General features: G+C 36.8%; 1 protein-coding gene across 1 annotated transcript; it reads right to left on the bottom strand.

Moving 5' to 3' along the window:
* Positions 1-1,378: 1,378 nt before the first annotated feature.
* Positions 1,379-25,042, bottom strand: si:ch73-236j9.2 (solute carrier family 35 member E2A). The gene is made up of 9 exons (XM_022670786.2): positions 24,704-25,042; positions 21,870-22,329; positions 14,885-15,020; positions 13,919-14,046; positions 11,683-11,803; positions 9,838-9,891; positions 7,473-7,545; positions 5,613-5,758; positions 1,379-5,153 (listed from the first exon to the last, which is right to left on the bottom strand). The coding sequence occupies exons 2-9, from the start codon at positions 22,150-22,152 to the stop codon at positions 4,925-4,927; spliced, it is 1,170 nt and encodes a 389-aa protein (XP_022526507.2). The 5' UTR covers positions 22,153-22,329; positions 24,704-25,042; the 3' UTR covers positions 1,379-4,924.
* Positions 25,043-25,065: the final 23 nt, after the last annotated feature.

Genomic DNA, 25,065 nt, shown 5'->3' with positions numbered 1-25,065 from the left:
TGTGTCGAGGCCATTCCACCCAATAAGTTCCATTAACTCTTCCCAGTTAAACTTATATTTATTCCCAGTTAAACTTATATTTATTCTCTCTGAATCTAATAACACATGTATTTAACTAAAACAAAAGGAAGTCTTAAAGAAATGACTGACTTAATGTTCAAAAAATGTATATTTATAACAAAAAACCATTTAGGTCTTCCCATAGTCTCCAGAAGAATCAACTGATCTAACCTCCTTTCCTTTTTTTATTGAAAACTTTAAATGTACACTGTAAGGCATTACCATTATAAAGTCATGAAACAGCAATGTGCCCTAAGACACCTATTACAGCAATAGAACATTGACTTATAAACTGTAGAAACAATCTTCCAGAGCAAACATACAATATCAAACTGTCTAAACGAAGAGAGAGAAAAATAAATATATAGGACAACAAATATATTATAATAATAAAATATATACAAATTAGGTTACTTCATTAGTGGGGTTATTTGTCAGTAGTTTGTGTAGATCTTTAGCTATTTTGGATTTCATCAATTTTAGGGACTTTGTGTACAGTTGAATTTCATTATAGTAGCATGTAAAGATGGGTGGGTTTTTTTTATAAATTTAGACTTATGTATAAAAGATTTGGCCAAAATAAGCAATATATTAACCAACAGGTCCAGTTTTGGATTATCTAATATTACACCAAAAACAATAGTATTATAATCTATCTTAGGTGTACCTTGCCAGGTGTACCTGGCCGGTGTATGTATATATGCATGTATGTATAAATATATATATGTACATATATATTTTTTTTCTTTTTTCTGTGGTCTATGTAAATTAATCTGGCAGCAGGGGACGGTCCCTAATGTAACATCAGGGGGCGTGGCACAATGGGACTAGAGTCCCTATATGAGAACATTCTGTTCATTTTCACCATTCAAACCCATGTGCTGTTAATGTCCTTGCTGTTATAACCCTTTGTGGCTGAGTAAACATTTTTATAAACACACTTAGTACTCTATATTTTATAGTAAGTACTACAGTCATAAGTATAATAAATGGTTATTAACTTCAATATATTTTTAATAGGCCAATGGAATTATGTAAATTTGTAATTAATTTACTGTACCACTGCCATGCAATTGGCTGGTTAGAGAATTGCAGTGTACTGATCTTTTTAATAAAATGCTTCCACAGTGTAGCTGCAGATCATGAAAAGCCCACTCCCATTCAGTAATAGAGAATAACACTCTAGTCTCCCCTGGCGTAGGCAGTGTTGTTATCCACTATGCTATGTACCATTTGAACCCACCATGATCTTTGAATTTTATGTTTATTTACTTGAAGTTTAAGCAAGTGAAAGCAATGTGAAAAAGGTCAACATGTATTCTGTTTTATATAAATTTATTTGAGTTGAGTTAAACAAATGAGATTCATTACAAATTAAAATAATGCTGTACACCGCAGCAATGCACAAATAATACCTCCGACTTTACACACAGGATCAGACCAATTTATACAGAAAAAACATCCTTTTAGACAGTAATTTGGTTAAACAGTTATACGAAAATACATTTTCTTACATTACATTTCTTACATTTCAACCTATTGTTTCCCATTCATAATATAAAATCAGCTTTTCGGAAACGCTTAACCATTCTTTTTGTAATCAGGACACACATATTGCTATCTTCACACTTGTGCTAAGTGGAGAATATTACACCACAAGTGGAGATCATTAAGTTACACTGTCAGAACTATAAACTAACAAACATGTTCTTAGAAATACATCCACAGATGTCAAAAGTCCACAGGCTCAGAATCGAGAGGTTCGACTAGGACTCACCTTTCCCACAGCGAGTGGGAGATGTGAATCTGAGGCTCGTGGTAAGGCATAAAAAGAACAGAAGACATTGGTTATTTCACAGACAGCCACAGGGAATGTCTTCAGCTAAGTAGTCTAAGAAACACAGGTTTGCTGTGAATTCAAGTCTCAGCACGCAATACAAGAAATACAAGGCATTACAACCACAAGTGGAAGAAGGAAAGGTGTGGGAAGCACTGAGTAAGATGTACAGTTTTTAAAAATGGCAGAAGTTGAACTCTTAAATTAAGATGCTGCACCTGAAAGAGTCAGAACAGGCATGTCAACTATGCAGAAAACTGCACAGGAGTTCATTGTCACCATTTAAAAACAACAAGCTGTTGATAGGTCTTTTACAGTATAAAGAATCATAAGGTTATAGTAGCAGTACAACAAAACACGTTGACGCTGTCCAATCAAACCACAATAACTTGTTTCAATTAGTCAGCTGCCCTTTACAACGAGTGCATTTAATTATTAATTTATTTTTTCCCCTCATAATCTGATTACAACATCTGATAATGCAGAGTTTTGTATGGAATCTAATCAATGCTTTTAACATGAACTTGGGTGATCAGTTAATCTGGAAAAAAAAGAAAAGAAAATTCCCCACATAGGGATTAAGCAAAGTCTTGGACTACACAGCATAGTGAATAGAGATTTTCTATTGAAATGAAAATATAGCCTCGGATTAGTCTTAATCCCGGTCCAAGAAACTGAACTTTTGCTTTAACAGCCAATAAACTTAAACTTAAACTCAACTTTGAAACATTGAGCCACACTATAAACATACATCAGCTAGAAGATGAAGCTTATTCCAATCATTATGTTATTTCAGCATTGATCTGACAGTGAGCAGACTATGAAATTGGGGGAATACTCCAGTTAAGTGTATGCATGGATTTCTTAATTGAAACAATTTACACTACTACTAAAATAATCAAACCAGATAATTGCAGAAATCTATTTAGAATCAGATTATAAAATGCATCTAAACGCACTCACTGGGTAACACGTAGAAACAAATGACCAAACAGATAAAATGGCTGATTTGGAGATTCCTAAGGATCAGTTATGACAGCGATGATCCACAAATGTCAGTGTATTGTTCATATGCCGTAGCACTGCACTGCCATGCTGTGTAAATCTGGGTTTGCACGACTCGTAACTTGTCAAGTCTAAATGTATAAATAAAGTTAAAGCGGTGCATTGCATTTCATTCAAAGAGCCTAAAAAGATACCATACTGTAAAACACATCACGTAAAGAAAGACAAAGAAATGAAATGGAAATGAATGGAAAACTAAGAGGTAAACTGACATTTTGGCAGTCTCATGTATTTTAGTTATAGTGACTGCCACAACCAGTGTATGTTCATTTAAAATAAAAACCATAATTACTGTTAATTACCGTTTTTCCCTAAAGATTTTATTTGGAATACTTCAATGTCTAGGCTATAATTACAATAGCACTTTAAAGTATTACCTTGTTTTAATATTTGTATATGAAACTCTTTATTTATTACACAAAACAGTTCTGGAACAAACAAAGTAAACTAAGTACAATTCATTAAAAAGGGTTTTTATAAGACTGAAATGGTCCAATTAGGTTACTTTAAGCCTTTGCTTATAAAGGTTCTATCGATAAGTTTTTCTAGCATTAAATCAGATCTGATCCGATGTGTGTGTTTTCATAGAGAAAACAGTCACACAATGTAGGTTAATGGTGCTTGGCAGAACATTAATACTACAGTACATAACTTTGGATTTAGTTGAGATATTCCTTAACATTCTTGACTAATACACTTCATTTTTAAAATGTCCATTTTACAGTGATTAATATAGAAATTGGAATTGAAATTAGTCCTGTATCTGTTTCCCTACATACTTTATTATTCTCTTTTCACTGCATTCTCTGATGTGCAGGATAGTCCACCACAGAACAGCTGTTATTATTTGGGTGGTGGGTCGTTGTTCTCAGTAATGTGTTATTTTGTAATTATATTTAAAATTCATTAGAAGTCAGTGATCTTCAGAGTAAAATGAATGATATTGGACAGATATAATCTAAACTGATGGCTATATTTTGGGGGGAAATTATTTTAAATGATCATTTGTAAGCTTAAATACTATAGCATTAAATACTATTATTACCTATATTTCTGCTCTTTTTTCCCAGTTGATTGTTGACTGTGGTCAATGGCAGAAACAAACGTGTTATTATTATAGTTCTCTATTCTCTTATACTATTGCACAATGTGGATTATGTCAGTTTAGGGCACCTTGTGAATTGGACATGGATCACCTTATACAGCCGATACCCCATTCATTAAATTATTGTAATTGTTGGTACACCCCTGGTCTAATGTTCTACAGCGGTACAGTGGTCTTCTTCTTAAATTACTGAGGTCAGGAATGAGTCCTCAGACAAGGCTTAAGTGCCAGGCTTGATCGTGGTCATAGTATAGTGCAATTAATTGTGAAAACTTTTCTGCTATAAAACACTGTTATTTTCTTTCTCTTGACAGTCTTATGAGGAAAGAGAAAGAGGGAAAACACCAAAGTAAATCTTGAGGAACCTTCCTTTACCAAAAAAGAAAAGAGTCTAATGATTAAAAGCACAATTAAATTGTGGAAAAAAACAAAAAAAGGAAAAGGAATGAAACATGGTCCCTCGATTAATGAAACATGGACGATCCCTCTGCCTTGTTTCGACTATGCAGCCAAATTTGTGGAAAGCTGTAGGTATCTACAAAAATGCTCAAACATGTTCCTTCACATCTGGTGCTGCTATATGTATTCAGGGATCACTTTTAAAAAAGAAAGGAATGCTGGTGGAAAATTTTAAGGGATGTCATATTCATCTCCCAGGCACAGAAGTCTATGTAGAGCTTGGCCATTTTACTGGTCTAGTAGTTGGTCCATGTGAATTCAGTTGGGTCTCAGCCTTTTTAAAAAAGTGGCCAAACCTGGAAAATACTCATGTCATCACGTCTTTTTCAAGCAGGAAAGGAAATTCCCATTCTTACAGGATCTGAAATGTCAGTCTCGGTCAGGTGCGTCGCTCTGATTCAGTCTGCTGCTTTGATGTTGGACTCCTGCAGTAGGGGTCTCTGGTCCGAGTCTGCAGACAGGGCGAGGGCCTGCAGCGTGCTCCTCTGAATTTGCTTGGCTTTGTTATAAAGCATAACTCCCACAACCACAAGTACTGTACCCACAGCAGAAAGGGCTGTGATGGGGTTACTGAACACAATGATGCTGAGCCAGATGGACAAGGCATGTTTGACCGTGCTCGCCACACTGAAAAGAAAGACAAAAACAAACAAAAAAGCATTTAAGAACTGGTGTAACCGTGAATTCCACCCACATAATCAAAGGACAGCTCAACCGTTCTAGTGTGAACTCCTGGTTACTGATGGCTGGGGCTAGGGATGCTCCGATCTGACCATGTGATCGGAAATAGCAGCCAATCACGTCAATTTTATGGGGAAAGATCTGGTTCACTTATTCATAAAAAATGCAACACTGTTACATTTGGAGCAATGTTGTTACTCCATGAGTTTTGTGCTCAAAATCGTTTTACTTTAGAAAAAAAAAACCTTAACAGACAACTTGGATGTGTTATTTCTTTTTTTTTTTTTTTTTAACTGCATTGCCAAAGTATCAGTGTGTGGCAGCAATTTTTGAACTAAAACTAACTGAAACAGGTGCTGATAGAATACCCAGCTATCAAATGATTGGAATGGGTGGAGTTCTCACCTGAAGGTGACAGGTGAGATGCGTCCCATTAGTGCATAGGCCGTGACGCTCTGCAGGTGAAACAGGACTCCATCCAAGAGTAACAGCAGCACAATGTCTTGACTGAGGTTGAAGCTCCGCCCACTCTTTCCTATCACAGGAATGTCCTAAAGGCACACAATGAAAAGGTGTTAACATGAAAACATGCTTATTGTTTGTCATTGACATTACAATTGTACTTGATGTAAAACCTCAAGTTTTGTTGATGCTTTAAAAATGTAAAATTTTGCAAAGCTGAGGTAACTTTTTTTGTTAATTAATAGAAAAGTGTTAATAGGATAGCATCAACATAGTTCCCAATTATTCAAAGTCAGTGAGTTCAATTTCACAAACCACAACCAGGCCTTATTACTGCCAGACCTGTAAAATTAAGGAATCAATTAAAATAAAACCTGTCTGATAACATAAAATAAAACATCTAAAAAAGAAACACATATGACCCAATCTGAAGAAAAACAAATAACAAAACAAAAGTCACTGATCATCTATCTTTCTGAAAAAAGTTTACAAAAGTCATTTCTAAAGTTTTGGGTCTCATCAGCTCACAGTCAAAGCTATAATTCACAAATGAGAAAACACTGGTAAACCTTCCCAGGAGTGACCAGCCTACTGAAATTACTCAAAAAGGGAATTGAATTGAACTCATCCAGGAAGTCACAAAAGAATCTAAAGCAAGGGTGTCCAAATTTCTTTGTTGTGGGCCAGAAGGAGAAATATATTTGAAGTCACGGGCCACACCCCGTAATAAAACAAATAATGAAATATACCACTTTTAATAATACTTTTTTCCTGATTATTTTCATTTACGCACCATTTTACTTGACTTACTATCTTTATCTTTGAGAGTGTTGCGCACTCTCTCCGCTTTTAGACTCTTTTGCTTCGATTTTCTGCGCTAGAAATGCGCACACTGTCCGCTTTTAGACTCTTTGGCCCGTTTTTGACACCTAGCATCTCACATCATAAAAACCTGCTTAACAGCGGGCCAACTTTCATTCTATTTCTAAAATACCTCGCGGGCTGCTCCAAAAATGGAAACGGGCCGCAAATGGCCCGCGGGTCGTAGTTTGGACACCCCTGATCTAAAGAACTGGAAACCTAACTTGCCTCAGTTAATGTCAGTGTAAATTATTCAATAATAAGAAAGAGACTAGGCAAAAATGGTCTCCATGGGAGAGCTCCAAGGCAAAAAAACAAAAACAAAAAGAGCACAACGGTTCATCCCACATTTGCCAAAAAACATCTTAATGATACCCAGGATTTTTGGAAAATATTCTATTGGTGGACAAGATAAAAGTGGAACTTTTTGAAAGGTGTCAGTCCCATTACATCTGGCATGAAACTAATTTCAGAAAAAGTTTATCATACTGAAAGTCAAACATGGTGGTGGTAGTGTGACGGTCTGAGGCTGCTTTGCTGCTTTAGGACCTGGACAGCTTGCTGTAATTGTTGGAACCATGAATTTCCCCTTCTACCAGAAAATCCTGAAGGAGAATGTCTGGTCATCTGTTTGTGACCTTAAGCTCAAGTTTACAAAGTTATTGGACATTTTTTATTTATTTATTTATTTTATTTTATTTTTTTTAACAGGCCCAGGACGCATAAATGAGGAACTAGAATAAAGACCCTTGAGACAAATCGATACATATCAAACTTTTACCAGCTTCAGACTTTTGTTTTGTTTTGTTTAATTTCTCATGCTATGTCAGTGCAGATATCAATTGTAGGGGAACTGGTTCCAGATAAGATTTGTACTCTTGCAACACATTTGATGTATGCAGGTGATTTATGGTGAACCTTTATAGTAAAGCTTACACGCACCATGAGGAAGACCCAGGCAGGGATCAGCATGATGACGGCAGCAGCGCTGGTGTAAAACTGCAACTCTGGGGGGCTACAAAACAAAGACAACATTAACATGGGCTACATGAGAGAGGGTTAGGTAGCAAACATTAATTAAAGGTTAAAGCGCTAATGTTAAAAAGCATTAGCTTAACAAATTTAGCAATATTCTGCAACTCAACTGTGCACATGCAGTCTCTATAAACTATATTATAATAAAACAAATCAAAGGTAGGGGTGGGTAATATGGAAAAAACTTATATCACGATATATTTAAAGAAAAAAAAATAAAAATAAATATTTCCATGATATACATTGGAATTTACAATATTATATTTAAACCCATGTTCTTAGTCAACAGCAATTCTGTCCCGGAAATAATTGTAATTAACAATAATATTGTGATGTTGAGAGCATTTTATGCAACTGATATAATGTAAAAATACAATAATCACAATAATGCATTCACAGGTTACATTTAAAAAGCAATTAAATGTTAATTATTAAGAATATTTAGATTACATTGAAATAAAAAAATAATAAAACTACATACAATGGGCAATATGGCAGAAAATATGGCAAAAAAACGATCTTACGATTTTATGAGTTTATGTTCTCATAAAATACACAAAAACTTGACAACACAATTATTGTGACAGGCCTGGCCACAGCCATCCTTGGCTAGAAGTAAAATATTGCAACTGGCCTTAGTGCCTCTTTGTCTTTCTCAGTCCCATTAGCTGATGTTAAGCAGCAAGTGATGAACAGAATCTAAGTAAATGTAAGGGGTGTAATGATGCATCTCGATGGAAATAATTGAATATGTGCATCGTGGGAACCAGCGATTCGGTGTTACTATGAAATATCATGCAGTTTAATTATTTGAACACCAGAGGTCAGAATTCCGCTAGTGCACACCGGCTAACCAGTGGGTGTGAGCTAAAGGCAGAGGTCAGTCACTTTTTTTTTTTTTTTTTTTTTTTTTTTTAAGCCAATCATTCAGCCAGAGTTATCTGTCCTTTATTTATAAAGTGTTTGTTATGGATCTGTTGTTTCTCTTGGCTTGTGTGAGCTGGTTCATGCAGCATTTATATGAGATGCATTTGCCATTGTTTATACCAGGGGTTTCTCAACTGGTTTCAGCCTGGCACCCACATTATCTCATGGTCATTAAGTCGTGACCCACTTTTATAAAATACTAAGCAAACAAATTTGTTTTTGAGAAATAGCCTTCAAAACTCAATTTAAACATATACATGCATGTTAAGTGAATTGAAGAACCTGAATAGAAACATGTCTACATGTATAAAAGTTACTACAATACAATTAAATATCAAAACTGCACAAAATTAATAAGGCTAGATATTTCATTATTATTTTATTATTATGCTTATATATAAATAATGTGTCTGTGACCCACCTATTGCAAATCAGGTCCCGACCCACCAGTTGCAAATCGCTGGGTACTTTACTTGGGCATTGTTTTTGTGCATCTTTATTCAATAATGTCCATTTTGGGCTAATTTTAACTTTGAACACTTAATTGTAATGACAACTGTCTTACTTTCTCTTATCTTACTACATTATGAAGAATTAGTTGTTCCTTTTTGTTTTTGTGGATAAAAATGGAACATGTCAAAACAACAGACGATCAAAGTGTGCACTACCATCAGAGTACCGCAGCACTTAGTTTTGGCCTTGTTTTAACCTGTTGTACATACAGTAGCTACCCAGTGTACATTGTTTTAGAGTGCCTATGACTACATCAATGAAGGACTATATGGAATATACAGCTCCAGTATAGCAAAGGAAAACTCATTTGATTAAAGCTAGTTTATATTAAACTTTTGTTAAACTATGTAATCCAGTTGCCTCATGTTACCTACAAACTCAAAACATTCACTCCTATGAAAAACACAAAAACAGGTTCTATGTAAAACTGTCCTCTTCAGTGAGCAATTTCCTAAAGCTTTGCTTTCAAGTGTTTGGAAGAATAAAAGAAAAACATCTGTGTTCAGGGTGTACCCATAGCTGTGTGGACGAGCAAGTCTGTCTGCATTAGCAGCACTGTAGTCACACAGTTTAAATGAAAGTGCAGCTTCTCCCGGTTATTGTATTGTTTAAACTAAAACGGAGCTGAAGAGCAGACAATAACTATTGTTATTGCTATTTTTAACTCCAGCAAATTCCTTAACACTAAAAACAATCAGAGAAGCTGCAAATAATGAAAACAACTACTTTAATATGGAGTTTTTAAAATCATTAAACCAGCATTTATTAAATGTAATAAATAATTTAAATGAAAAACAAGAGAAATGTGCATGTAAGAATGTAAAACACTCACCTGAATCTATATTTGTCCCCACTTAGCAGTTTCTTAGAGAATACATTCTGTAAGCTACAATAAAATAAAGAAAAAAAAACATTAGATATTTTAGAAGTATTTTTATAAAACGGTCAACAAAAGTGACAAAAACTTAAAAATACAACAAAAAAAATAGTATTTTTCTATAGAAATCAGTAGAGCTTCATTATGAATCAGTATGTAATCAGAACTATTAATCTTGTTTCTATGCTACTGTATACAAACAGGATTTTACAGGATTAAGTACTATTCAGTTAAGATTAGTTTACCATAAGGACATGCAGCATTTATTCAGCATTGTGTGATTACTGTTAGAGCAGACCTGTGATTTTGTTCCCATGCCAATCTGCCATTGTTTTTTTTTTAACCTCTTGTAAAAATAATACATGTTATAGAACATCAACAATAAAACTGACATGTTGGTTGTTACTTTATAATAAAGGGACAGGGAAACCAATAAATGCAGTTAGTTGGGTTTTTTCCTGTTTAATTACAGTTAATATACAGTCTGCAGATGGGGGTTTAAGTGAAAAGAATGTGAAATAAATGGGAAATGTTGCCATAACCCAAACTTGATACTTATGTAAAACAAGTGCTATAATAAATCAGTGCTTTCCTCAATGAACCAAATGGTTTTAGTTTGTGTTTCTTGAAGAAGAAAAAATTGTTTTTCAGCCTACAGTGCATGTTCTTTACCCATACGCTTGAGCATACAGAACACAGAAAGCTATATTGGTTTATTTTTGATACTTTTACTAATTTTACTCTTCTTAAAGTGACATAAAGTAAGTCTTTGGTGAGAATGGTTAATTGCACCAAGCGTGCTAAAAGTACTTTAAAACATGCATTTTGGTGCAGTCTCCTTTCAGAGTGAATAAATCTGGTCATTTTTAGGTGGATTTGTTGCAATTTATTTTATCTTCAGTTCTAATTCTGCATTTTCTGGCTTGCAATGAGCAAATTATCAAATAAAGAACTTATATGATAGCTTGATGTTCTGAAATCTATCCCAGTAAAACTATCAGCACTATGGTTGCTCAGGAAACCAGCAGAAGCTATTATAGCCAGAAGAAAGTCCTGGGACCTATCAGACCAATCAGTTTTTAGAATAAATATGTATTTAGCTTTGCAGGAATGGTAGCAGAAACACACTAATTCCATTTATTCCAGTACTTTGCCCTTTCCCCACTCAGGAATACTATTGGTTTTGATTTAAAAGAAAATATCTTAAGGACTGCTGTTTTATTAAATCATTATACCTCTGTACTGCCCTGATGTCACCACACCAATAAGAATGCTGTTTCCGAGGTTTCTCCTCATTAACGGAACAAGTTTTTTTTCTCGCCCCAGTTCTGGTATCTGAGTTACATTAATCAAGCTTGGAGATCAGATTCCCTTGTTGTTCTGGCTATCATGATAACCGTTTGGCCTTGGAGAATGTTTTGTCTAATGTTGTTTATGCTTTTAGAGGGATGGTGGTAGTCACATGCCTACTATGTTCTTGTTGAAGTGTGGGGGCGAGACGTGTGCAGGTGTGATGGATTGTATAAACCAATAGGGTGTCAGAATGGTATGTGTTTATACTTGTTATCCAATCACAGTCAAATTCACTTTATCTGGATGGAGAGATTTATTTGGATTCGGGTTTTTATTGAACGATAAGAAGCCGGAATGAAAACAATCAGAAATGAAATAGGAGTAACGAGGTATTTTTAAAATGTAAGGAGTAGAAAGTTCAGATAATTGTGTGAAAATATAAAAAGTAGTCTAAAAATTATTACTCCTGCAATGAACAGATAACCAAAAAGATAATAAAATACGCACCAGTCCATAATGTTGGTAGAGAGAGCAGCAGAAAAGCCCAGCATGTTGAAGCTGATTTCAGAGGCTGTACAGAGAGCTAGACCAGCCATTACTGGGAACAGAGACAAATTTACCCAAAAACCTGTTGACACACACACAAAACACACACAAAACACACACAAAACACACACAAAACACACACAAAACACACACACACAGTGTGTTCATTTTTAAAAACATTTCTGCTGCTTGAAAACAGGAGAAGTACAGTACAACAGTAAACACCATAGTATGCAAAAAACAGGAAAAAACAGAATCAAGTTTACAGAATTCAACACTGCCATCTAGTGGTTGGGATTTAAATAAAACAAAATGAACCACTGTCTGATACCAGTCTCTATATATTAACCCAGACTCTCACTGTAATCAAGAGGGAACATGACTTAATATTTTATTTAAAATTCTGATGTATCATCAATTGTACAGCAACAACTTTATAAACTGTACTTTAAATTTTGTTCTAGAAATTGTGTCAGAATTAGTTATATGGAACGTATTAACGTATAAAAACACAAATTGTTTAAATGGTTGAAACAGAGCTGTAGAAGGAAGGAAAAAAAAATTACAATAACCCTAAAGAACTCCTACATTCTGTAAATAAGATTATATGAAGAAACACACACACATTTACATACTGTCTTGTAGTGATGCTATCAGGATGTTTAGTAGTATAAGTAGTATAACTAGACAAATGTCTAGTTGTGGTCTCTAGTATAATTTAATTCCAAGTGCTCAGGTGTTTCTATTTAGCCCTGCTTTAGATCACAGAATTACTGGTCTCTGCAGAAAGACAGGATTTGCTCATGAATATTCATACATGCAAATATATTACCTCTGACTGGCTAACAGCACATGTAACTATTTTTTGTAAAGAAAAAAAAAGAGCCATACTGTTTATAATCTAATCCATATGCTGTTAGATTTTTTTTCCATTTGTGTGCTTTCCTATCCCTTTGCTGCTCTAACACTGAATTTCCCCAGTGGAAACTAATAAATTATATTTTATCTTACAGGAGGAAAAGAATACTGAATTTGGATCACTTTTATTTGCAATGTAGAGCAGGTTGGTGAGCAGTTCTTACCAGCCACAAATCAGTATAAAATCAACCCACTGCGGTGTTTCTGCCACAATAAAAACCCAGACAGTTTAAACGTAGCCAAGCTGACAAAGCTGGGTACTGTTCAGGTGAACTTCTAATCGTGGATATTCTACACTATTCTCACCAGCCCAAGTGCTGTTTACCTGAGAACTGAGCTTATGGGCTGTTAGACATACCAGACTGTTGCTCTTACTGTCCATTAAAAAAGAAAAAAGAAAAAGACAATAAGGGATCGGAGGCCACTGTTGTGTGAAACCTGATGCACACAATCCTGTGGGTTGTTCCTGTTTTTTTTATGCTTAGCAAAAAAGCTCTTATTTAGCTTTGTACAGCTAACCTTTAGTGTAACACTTCAGTGCTGCAGAAAACTTGAACATGTTACAGCATGTTAACACTAGGATGACACAAATTTCAACACTGAGGCCAACACATTCCAAAAATAACAACAACTCTCTCTCCCTCTCTGTATATCCTACAGAAATATATACAAAATGTGCTGTGTCAATGCATCAGTAAAATCTAAATGTATATATGTTGGTATTTTACTGTTTGTTTGACATCACAAGGTCACATTTTTGAAAATATGAACTAGGTTTATTCATTACTCGTTTTGTCTGGTATTTTTCCTTTAGCTGTCTCGCCTGGTTAAGTCAATAAACACACCTTACACTGACTGCAAATAAGCAAACTCCACTTTAGAACTACAATTCTCAAAATGCATCTGCCCATGTCACATGTCTGGACGCAACCATTCACAGACCATTTTCAGGTCTGATACAAATTCTGTAGTCCAAAACCCACCCCATTACTCATTTCAGCAAATAGACAAACTCTGCCTCCCCCACAACAATTCCCAGAATGCAACTGCCAGGCTCATGAGTGCAGACTTAGCCAATCACAAAATTTTGTGTTCATTACCAGAATTTTGAGATACAGTTTCAGCTGTAGCTAATGTATTAGCATTAGCATAATACTGTGGGTCGTTTGCATAACAACAAGGATAACGTGCCTTACTGGGGATTTGAGGGCCCGGTTTTCTTTAAAAAAATCGTAGCTTTAGCAGCACAGGTTTAGTGTAGTGAGGGTTTGCTCAGTACCTGTGTATTCCCCTAGTATGAGCCTAGACATGATTACGGTGAAGATCGGCGCAGAACTTTTCACAGTCTCTGCAAACGACACAGCTACGTTCTTCAGGCTAACCAGCCCCAGCACCACAGTGGTGAACCTGTGAGGACGGACAAGAGGAGAACTTTAATTTAAATAAAAAGAATTATCTTTTTTATTATTTGTTCATATTGTCTAACCAGACAAATGGCAATATTGCACGATAATGGCACTCTAACTAATCTAGCAAGGATACCAGGGCATACAAGACAGAACGAGGGCCAAAACAACAAAGTAGCAAAATAAATACAAATAAAATACATTTTTAATGTTTATATTTCATTATAAATGGGTCAAATTAAATAACCCAAAATGACAGCTTCAGTGTATTCAGTGTGCAGTGTATGGTAAGTTGTAAAGTGGTAAATGTTCTAAAAGTTCTGAAAAACAAATTTGTTCAAGAAGTTTACGAGCAGTAGTGATGTAGACCATGCATAAATAAAATGATCAGTTTGTATGTTAAAAAAATTAAAACTTGATCATTAGCTTACTAATTTTAAAGATATATCTCTGCTTATTTGGCTAAATAACAGAGCATTAAAATTAACATAAATTTAAATAGAAATATTCAGGAATCCAGATTACTGGAATGTGAGAGGATGCTTCTGCAGAAAAACATGTTTTTGCATGTTAGAAATAAAAGAAACACACAGCTTCATTTAGATTAACTGAGTTGGAGAACATTTTTTTTACAATGCAGTAGCTGAAATGCTGGGAATATGAATTGCTTACCAGGTGTGTAGTGCATCCTTTGCATCCTTCAGAAATATGCCTACATGCACCTGTGTAAATGTGTGCTTATGTCATGTGTGATGTGTAATGGTCAATAGCTAGGATAAGCCCTCTATGAAAAACTGGTTATTAAGTAAATAGCATGGATTGACAGTAGGGAGAAATACCTCATCAGCCCCACAAAGAGCATGATCATGAGAAAGTTGGGCGGGTATTCAGTTCGGGATTTGTGCTGGTACAGGCAGCAAGGCACAAACATCTTCACGCAGCCAATGACAGTGGTGGTGAGCATCTGAACAGCACCTAAGAAGGACAAAAAAAAAGCTAAGAATCACACAACACAGACAAAAAAGTGTGAGTGAACCCTTTGAAATCTCATGTTTTTTTGTGTAAAAGGATATCTAATCTTTATCCAATTCAATGGTATTGGCAAACAGAATGTGCCTAAAATAATACCAGAAAGAAAAAGTTTATGAATCAGGTGTTTGAATGACTGGTGTCTTGCTAATTAGCAATTAGGACTAGAGCTAATTTGACTAATAATAATAATAACAATTCTTTGCTGCATTAAGCCTGGCCAGCTTTACGATCACTGAGGTGAATGAATTTCCAAGTGTATAAACAATTGGCGGTTTGCCGATGGTGAAGCAGCCTGTGCTCGGATTCAAACACATGAGCTCAATTCTTGGGCCATGGTGTCAGTTTCTTAAGTTCAGGGAGCACTGTGCTCCATGTGAATGAACTTTTCTCTGTCTTGCTTTCTTCTCCAACTGCAGTCTCTTATCTCTTACCTGTATAGGCTCATTTATTTAATGGTATCTACAGATACTGGTATAGACTGAGCTTTCTGTCTCTACTCTGCATTCATTTAGTCTGTTTTTGTGCACATTAGCTAATATCACACAGACACAGGTGGAGCGGAGCCGTACCACGGGAAGTCATGGGGCAGTGTAGCCAATAGTTCAAGTGAAACACGACCACAGTCATGGAAACGACCAAGAAGAAAGTCTGTCAAAAAAGAAACTAATATGAGAATGTACACTGCTGTTTGCACAGGAACTTTTGGCTAAAGTAAGCAGACTTGGTGGCTGAGGTAGGAGAGCTCAGGTGGCAAGCATATGTTACACCTGTAGAGGTATGTGCTAGGGGTTTTGTAACAAAGCCTGCCACAAGCTTGCTGGCTAAATTCGGATTTGGAGGTCATGTGCAGAGGACAGTCGTGAAGTTGTCAGAAAACCAAAGGTAGCTGAAAGATTCAGTCAATGGTTGTGGCTAAGAAAGGCTGAGGTTAGGTGGGGAATGGAGTGTGCCAGGTGAGAGTGCTGTTCTTGCAGTTATTTCTCACATACTTTTCTCTGGCAGTTAAGGCAATGCAGTTGAAGCAACAGACTTGTGTCATAGCACTCATCGTAATAGACAGATCTGTGGCTGATCTGTGGGTTTCCTGTTATTGTAGATGGTTATGCTGGTTATGAAGTCCTCTGTCAGGCACTCAATTATAATCAATAGTTGTTAACACTGTCAGTTATAGGTCCAGGTCTGAAGATAACAGCACCTGGGCCTGAAGCCGGTTTGTTGACGTGGTTGTTTCCTTTAGCAGCTTACACAACCTCAGCCGACCTTACAGTACAGTACCGCAGTGTGTACAGGTGTAGTGTTTAATAACCCTGTGTTGTCAGAGTTAAGCTTCTGTTCTTCTAATTCTGGTCAGTTTCCAGCTCAAATAACACTACACATGACTGCCAAGAACGTACATAGACAATCATATTGTTAAGTTTACTGAATGATTACTTCAATCTGAGTCACAAATATGATCATGCTAACTGATCTGCACCAATTTCCAGTTTCTTGATGCATTTCGAAACACTCCTTTCAAATTATACATGTTAAAAAAATAAAAAAAAAACATGTCCTAGAACAGAAACTAGTATTGTATCCCATGAAAAAAAATCTAGCTGTCAAGTTTAGCTGTCAAGATGCAGTAAAGCATGCATTGGATCAGGAGCCTAACTAATATGCAATTCAACACAAATGAAGGGCATGAGAAAAATAATTGTGACCGATCGACTAATCAGAAACAGTTATTAGCCCTAACCACAGTATTGCAATATTTTGATGTATCAATATTTTTATACACTCCAAATGGTAAAATGTTCTGAAATCAATATTCTAACACTGTCAGCGAGAATGTAGTCCTGGGTGGCACTACCTTATAACTTAATGCTAAAGTTACTCACTAATTTTTGTTTATGAGCAAACACAAGGATTATACATGGCTTTGTGTTTGCTGTTTAATCATCATCATATCATAATCACTACTACTTTAAAAACACATTTTTCTATATGACCTTTCTCTCCCCTGCAGACTGCCAAAAATCTATTTATGTTCATTCATGCAATTAAAATTAGTCAGACTTCACAGCCCTTCACTGTATTCCTGGCAGCTGATCAACCACAGAAAAGGTGGGAAAAATCAAGCTAAATATTTAATTAAAGGATTAATACCTGTGGAACACGCCTGGTACAGCAAATAATGCTAAATAAATCAGGTGATGTCCAGCAGTCACAACTAACAAACCAGCCTACCGGCTTGCAAATTAATTTCTTTGAACTGTTTCAACTACAAGGTCACTGATCAGCTGAAGCTGCTTGGAGAACAAACTGTCAATACTTTTAGATCAACTAATCATCGCTGAATGTTGGCGAGCGGTGTGCTGTGCTGAGCGACGAGGGAGAACAAGGCCAATTATGCTTTCTTGAAATTATGATCTCCACCAGGGGAAATGTAAGGAGATGTGGGGCCACCGTTCCCACTCAGAGAGAGATAAGCCAATTAAGTTCCCCAGAACTCCACTGGGGACTGAACTAGAAGCCTCCGGGTTCATGGGTTGTTGATACATCAGTAACAACATGCAAGTTTATGCGGTAGATCAGACACTGTCCTTAAGCAAACCACACTGGATTCACTACAGTTCAACTCTGCCAGCAAGGTTATAATATAAATATAAAGTTTAATTTTATTTCATTTTGACTTTATTCTTTAAATTTGATTAGTTTTAATTAGTTTTAGAGCGGATTTGCTCGTTTTTATTAGTTAATCTTTTTAATGCTTTTCTAATGTTTTAGTTTAATTTTCAGTAGTTCTAGTATTTGTTTAATTTTTTTCATACTTTGGGTTATTTGTGGGGTACAGGTAGGGTTGGGCGGTATTGAAGTTTTTCATGCCGTCGTCAGATTATATGGCGGTATACGGTATTACCGGCGGCGGCGGGGGGGAGGGGGGGTCGGTGGGGGGGGATATATATTATTTTATTTTTGTACCTGTGTGTTTTGATATTTTAGAATTCCTTTAGCATTTTGAGCTATTTCATATCTATTTTTCTGTTTGTATTAAACGCTGCAGAGCTTTAAATGCGCGGATGATTTTTTTATGTATATACTACTATTATATATTATACTATAATATGTACTATTTCTTTTTTGTTATTTTAGAATTCGTTAGATTATATTTCTTTTAGCATTTTGAGCTAAGTTTAGTTAGTTATTTTCCTATTTCATACCTATATTTTTCTGTTTTTATTAAATGCTCCGGAGCTTTAAATGCGTGGATGAGCTCGCGTTCAGTCTCGCGTTCACGCTTGGCTTCAGTGTCGCGTTCACGCTCGGGTTCAGGCAGACAATCTAAACTCTATTATGCAGAACTATATTATTATTGTTATTAAATTTTCCATTGGTTTAGATAGCAGGATACTTTGATTTTTATTTCTCAGCCCGGACGAGACCCGGCCCGAGGAAAGTAATGGAAAATCTCGGGTCAGTCCAGGCTCCAGGAAATAGTTATCTGTTTTTTAACTATTTTACTATTTTTATTTTATATAAAGCTACGGCCTGATAATCACCATATAACAAAGTATTACTGTTAAGGAAAACGAACAAAATAACGAAAACTGAAAGTGAAAGTTCCCCTTAACTGAAACTAATAAAAACGGTAATTAAAAGAAAAAAATAAAACGAACTGAAATTACAGATTGAATACCCTAAGTTTTGTGTTTGTTAATTTATTTATAAGCGCTGTATCCACTACAGCAGCTTAACAGCGGGTGGTGTTGTGCTGTTTCTGCTCGCGAAGGGGAGCCGGGGTTCAGATGTCGGCAGCGTGGTGCAGCGCCTCGCGGTCCGCGGAATTGCTCATATTTACAGTGCTCCAGCTAGCTGCGAAATAATGACAGAAAACTCTGAGGAAACTGCAGAATTCTGTACGGTATTAGAATATGAGCATGAGTGACATAAAAAACTGTTTTGTAGAGAAATAGGAGATGAGGATTATTTAAGGAAACAGCTGTAAATTTGAGTAACTCATACTGAACACCTCATGCTGCAGGATTAGGGTTGCAACGGTATGAGATTTTCACGGTATGATAACCGTCTCGGAAAATACCGCGGTATCACGGTTATCACGGTATCACAGTTTGTTACATATATTATTTTTTTTTGTTCAATTAACTATTTATTGTAGAAACTACACCATCAGGTGAAGGAAACCATGTTTTTCCACTACTCTTAAGGGCATTAAGAGTGTATATATATATAAAAAAAAGTTGGTATATAACCAGATACTGCAGAAAGAGGGGATTTATTTCTGACATGATACTCACAATAGAGATTTCTATTTTAAGGCTTTCACATCTTAAAACCTTCAACATATGAAAAACAGGCACGTCAGAATTTGAAAATGAACGCATGTAAATGAATGGCGTCTTTCACGTCCAGTCCGGCCAGTACCTTTACACGGACACGTGAATCCATCGTAGCACGCACTTCACGCCTGTACCTGCGTGCCCGAATTTCGGATAACTCAGCGCTTTTGCGGGCGCTTACCGCATGGGTTATGCACGACTACAAAGAGGTTTTATTTATGTTCAGATTAAAATTTTAAACTGAACACATACTTTGCGCTGCACAGCGGGGTGGTGTTCTCGGAGATGGGAGAACAGGTTTGATGTATTTCCTCCTTTAGCTGTGACTTTACGGCCACATTGATTACAAGCTTGTTGATTACAAGATTACAAGTCTGTTTTCAGGCTGTTTGAATGAGCGAAATATGATCAGAATTATGTAAATTAACACTAACATAGAAGCATAGAACTATTATTTACTTAAAATTATTTTTAAGAGCAGCTAAACACAGTGCGGAGAAGTTCACGTGCGAGAGAGAGACACAGAGAGAGAGAGAGATTTGCGTGTTCTGATATGAGCTACTCACAGGTAAAGGTTCTCTTTTATCTCCTCGTGCTCATTTTAGTCCAATACATAATTCTGCAGTTTCTCAGTGTTTTCTGTCGTATTTTGCGGCTATCGCGAGCGCTTACAACTAACACCGCGGGCCGCGAGGTGCAGCCGTGCTGCCGCTGTTATGCCGAATCCGACTCCCTGCTCAATCCGACTCCCGCTTCGCGGACAGAATCGGCACAACACCTCCCGCTGTAGAACTGCGGGAGTGAAAACAGCGCTTATAATTAAGTTAGTTAAGTTTCGGTTTTCGTTATTTGGTTCGTTTTCATTAACAATAATAATTGGTTACTTAGCATTAACATAGTGATTATCACACCAGAGCTTTATTTAAAAATAAAATATATAATTAAAAAACAGATGCCTACATCTCAGACTATTTTCTAGAGCCCAACCCGACCCGGCCCGAGGAATGTGGTGGGAAATCTCGGCCCGAACGGACCCGATCTCGGGTCGGGTCTCGGGTCAGGTCTGGTTCGGGCAGAGAATCTAAGCTCTAGTCTGATGCACTTTCTGCCGTTCTCACCGCTGTGTGCTGAGTAGCTGAAGCGGAGCAGAGTTGCGCATGCGCGGGTGAGTTTCTCCGCTGGCTTGCGTTTTACCGGTAATAAGCAAACACACACGGTATGATAACCGTGCATTTTAATACCACGGTATACCGTGAAACCGGTTACCACTGCAACCCTATGCAGGATAAACTGATAAATCTGATCATTTCGGTGGTTGGTTGGTTAGTTGTTAGGGATTTATTGTCACTTCAGTACAAATGTGGCTATTTGTGGCGATAATTTTGGTCAAAATTAGTGAAACCTGTAGAGTTTATTGAGTTTTTGCTGTATGATCTCCTCAGTGAGAATCCCCACCCCATAACCAATCAGGGAGCTCCAACTGCTTACCCCTCCTACTGCTCTTTCATTGTGGATGCGCAGAATGTCTTAAACATCCGTTTTTCAAAGTTCAGGTTTGGCACATCACGTGGTTAATATACCGTCACTATTTTACAATACCGTCACCATATTTAAATACCGTGGTATACCGAAATACCGTCATACCGCCCAACCCTAGGTACAGGATTCAAAAATGTATAGAGAAATAAAAACAACAAAAGAAAACATTAAAAAAATATTCAGCTACTGCTGAAAAAACTGTCTACAAAAACTAACAGTTAAAAAGATAGCAGCCTTAAGTGTAAAATGTATGTTATACTGCTTCTTAAAATAGTTAATAGACTAGAACACACATCACATCAGGGAGCTCAAACTGAGAAACACAAACAAACTAAAAAACTCAGTACAATCTACAGGTTTGACTTATTTTGACCAAAATTATCACCTCAAACATAAATAAAGAAATGAATGCCCAGCACTAGATACAGATAGAGCTTTTTATCATATCAGGGCAGCAGAACTTACTGTAGAACATACAGTACCGCACATAATGTATATATCAACTAACTGTAAACACAGTGAACTCAGCTGTCTGCAATACACTTCTTTTAGAATGTGTGAACTAAGCAGGAGTTATTTTGTGTATACTGGTGAAAGCAGTGCTTTATTTGTTTCTGAAGCTCCTAGCTGGGGTGTTGCTTCTCTATTGGGGAAATACTAGCTGGTAAAGGTACTCACAGAACCCCGCTTATACATCTTTAAACTCATGTTTTTATTAGTTTTATAAACACTCAAAAATGTTTAGTTAACATGTTTTCTCCTAATTACCGTTTTTATTTATTTTAGTTGACAAAAATATTTTTTTCACTTTCAGTTTTTTGTTATTCCTGTTCGTTTTCTTTAAAGAGAAGAACCTTGTTTGCCAGTTGCAAGGATAATGACCATCCAGACGCAGCTATCTAAACCCCGTACTTACCCAGCATGCTTGGCTCTCCCTCCAGAAGGGAGAGGATGTACTTGTTGAGGAAGAGCGTGCAGAAGCTGAAGAAGAACCACAGGCACAGATAAGAGAGAGCTCTGGAGTTCCACACCCCTGAGTCGGCTTCAATGACCGTAGTCTCTGTGATGGTGATCTTTAAGACCTGCTCGCCGTGCATGCTCTCGCTGCGAGCCAAAATCACCCTCTCCGGCCGAGACCGCCTGAGTGGGCAGAGGAACTTCCAGACCATGGACCTCCCCAGTCGCCCATTGCCAGGCATGGTGCACTGAGTGGTGGGCACCAAGCATACAGTAGGCAGGAGAAGGGGTGGGGGATGGGGGAAGGGGGTGGCGAGAGGGAGACACCTGCAGGTTTACTCCATTTTGTAGGTGAGAACGTCAACCTGGGATTGAGTAGAACCTTGTTGAGGAGTCTAGTGGTGTCGCTAGAAGGTCATCTGCAACACAAAGAATACATACAAGTATTTAGAACTATACTAATTGAAGTTAGGGCTGGGTATCGAAATTCAATACCAAAAAGTTACAGACCCAAGTGTATTGGTACTACGATGTAAACATGTCGAAGTGCTCTAAAGACTCACTTTACTTCTATCGATACATGCACACTTCTTTTTTTTTTCTTCTAATTGACATACCGCCACTGTGCTGAAGTCTCTCTCTCTCTCTCTCTCTCGACGGTATAATAAAGTTACAAGTTTCTTGTCTGCCAGACCTAAATAACACCACACTACTATTACTGTCCTCTCAAAGTAATACAGGGACCTACCAGCATTTAAATGAATCATGATTCTAAATATTTTTAGTGACTGACACCACTAATATAAATATAATTAATTGTAATGCTGAGACTTCTTCAAAATGAACTCTTAAAAACTGAACTGCATTCAGAAGTATGCTTAGACGAAAATATTTATAGTTTAAACATGTATAATAAAGCGGCACAAAGAAAAAAGGCTCACTGTTTTCTTTCCAACAAGATTCAGAAAGATGGAGCCTCTTATAGTGACAGAATGAAAATGAGATTACTCATGTCAGCTGTTAAATAAATACACTGTGTGAATAATTATCACTTTTTGTATTTTTTGGTTACAATCAAGGACTCAGCCCTAATTATAGTAGAAAAAAATACACTCTGAAGATTAAAGGTACCAAACAGTACACATGATAATGTATTTGAAATCTTTAGCTAGAGAAAATGCTGGTACTGTATTTAATAGCAAATATTGTTCTAAGTAAGTTAATATGGCTCTGTATTTATTCAACAGCCTTCATTTTCCCATGTCCTCAGGGAAAGTGAGGTTTTAAGGATCATAACATTACTGTTTACTTTAGAGTACAATTATACTGTATGTACATTTTAGGAAAAGAATGAAGTGTTACAGTACCGCTGAGAGATCAAAACATTTCATATGTCGTATATCATAAGAATGTATTGTAACAGGTATAACACACAATAAGAACAAAAGAGGTCTCATAAACCATTACATCCAATCCCCTTACCATCCAACCATCCACAAGGCTTAACTGTCAAGTGTTGCAATGAAATGGAACAGCCAATCTTAATATGCTGCTTTTTATCTTGTCTGAGCTGGCTATCTGCAGAGGAATTTGCTCTGAAGATGATAAACACAGCCTGAACAGCACCCACTCACACTGTGTAAAGTAAAGTAATGTGCTGTGCTTAAGAGTGCTTTAGTTGTTTGGAAAGAACCAAGAGGTTTATAGTTAGTTTGAAGCCATACACCAGTATATATGGTATACAAAAAAACACAATATGATTGGACAGTTTTTCCAACCCCTGATTGTCAGAATCAACCAATTCTGCTGATAAGTTTATAAAATGTATATTGTGCATACAGTAGCTTTATTATAAAATAATGACAAACTAGCCATATTACTCCTAAATGTGCTTCTTATCTTAATGATCCTTGATTTATTTAGCATTCGCATACCAGAAGATGTTTTTTATTCAGTTATCTGCTCTATAGGCGGAAATATCTAAACTGTTTGTGTTTTCAAGGTTTTTGAATTAACCTTGGTTTAAATGCAGCCTACATTAAAACATTACACTGCTATTATTGCACAACACTATTGTGTTCAATTTTGGGGTTTACAACAATAAAACACATAAAAGCTGCTTTATAAAATATATAAAAATATAAACTAAATGTTCCTGCTTAATGCAGTAACATTACAGTTACTACTGCAGGGACTATAGCCATAACTGCATATAGAGCTTTGTGTAGCTACATTTGCCAAGTTGTACAACTCTCTGTTCAAAAATAAATTAACAAAATGAAACCCAGCCTCTTTCTTCTTTTCACCCAACAACCGTACCGAAATCCTACAGAACCGTGGGGTTTATAGTTTGCTACAGAGGTGTGAAATCGAACCGTTACACCCTTACAGGATAATATAATATGATACTGATGTAGGGCGATAATATAGTTTTTAACAGCAGTATGGAAATGATGGAGATTAGAAATGAACGAATTATGGAATTAGAAAATGTGTAACGTTATCATAAAATCTCTACAGAAAAGTGAAGAGACGTGGGTGTTGTTATCTGGACTGTAATAAGCTAGTTACGTGGAGATAGCAGAGAGCTAGCTGAACCCAGACGTTAGCTAGCAGCTAGAATTAACCTAAATGTAAATCAGCTACAAAACAAAATTTGATTTGAGACAGAAACACACAGTTAAAGTAGCTACTCGGCCCTGACAGCGTGCAGTAACTAACTACACCTTAGCGTCTACAGTTTACAGGTAACTTAAAGTGAACTCGTGGCTCAGATAGAAGCTCGTTCGTTACCCGTTGCCACACTGACGATTCATCTCTCGGCTCTGCTCGGCTCAGCTCTTCCCTGGTTCGGCTCTGCTCGGCTCAGTTCGGCTCGGTCTCGGCTCTGCTCGGCTCCTCTCTCTCCCCAGCACTGCTGCCTGACTCTTCACGGTAGCGGACTCTCGGCTTCCTTTTTCTCCGTAGTTTTTCCGTGTTACACAGCAAAGGCGGCTCCTACAGCACGACATGAACATGGACTCCTAAACCAGGGCTTTTCTTTTTGCTCAGCAGCTCCAGCAGCCCTACACCACCTCACCTCTTCTTCTCCTCCTCCTTCTCCTCCTTCTCTCTTTTCTCTTCTTCTTCTTCTTCTTCTTCTTCTCCTTTTTGTG

This window comes from Astyanax mexicanus, chromosome 12 (genome assembly GCF_023375975.1).
Source record: "Astyanax mexicanus isolate ESR-SI-001 chromosome 12, AstMex3_surface, whole genome shotgun sequence".
Lineage (NCBI taxonomy): Eukaryota > Metazoa > Chordata > Actinopteri > Characiformes > Acestrorhamphidae > Astyanax > Astyanax mexicanus.
This window is presented reverse-complemented; position numbering and strand designations above follow the sequence as displayed.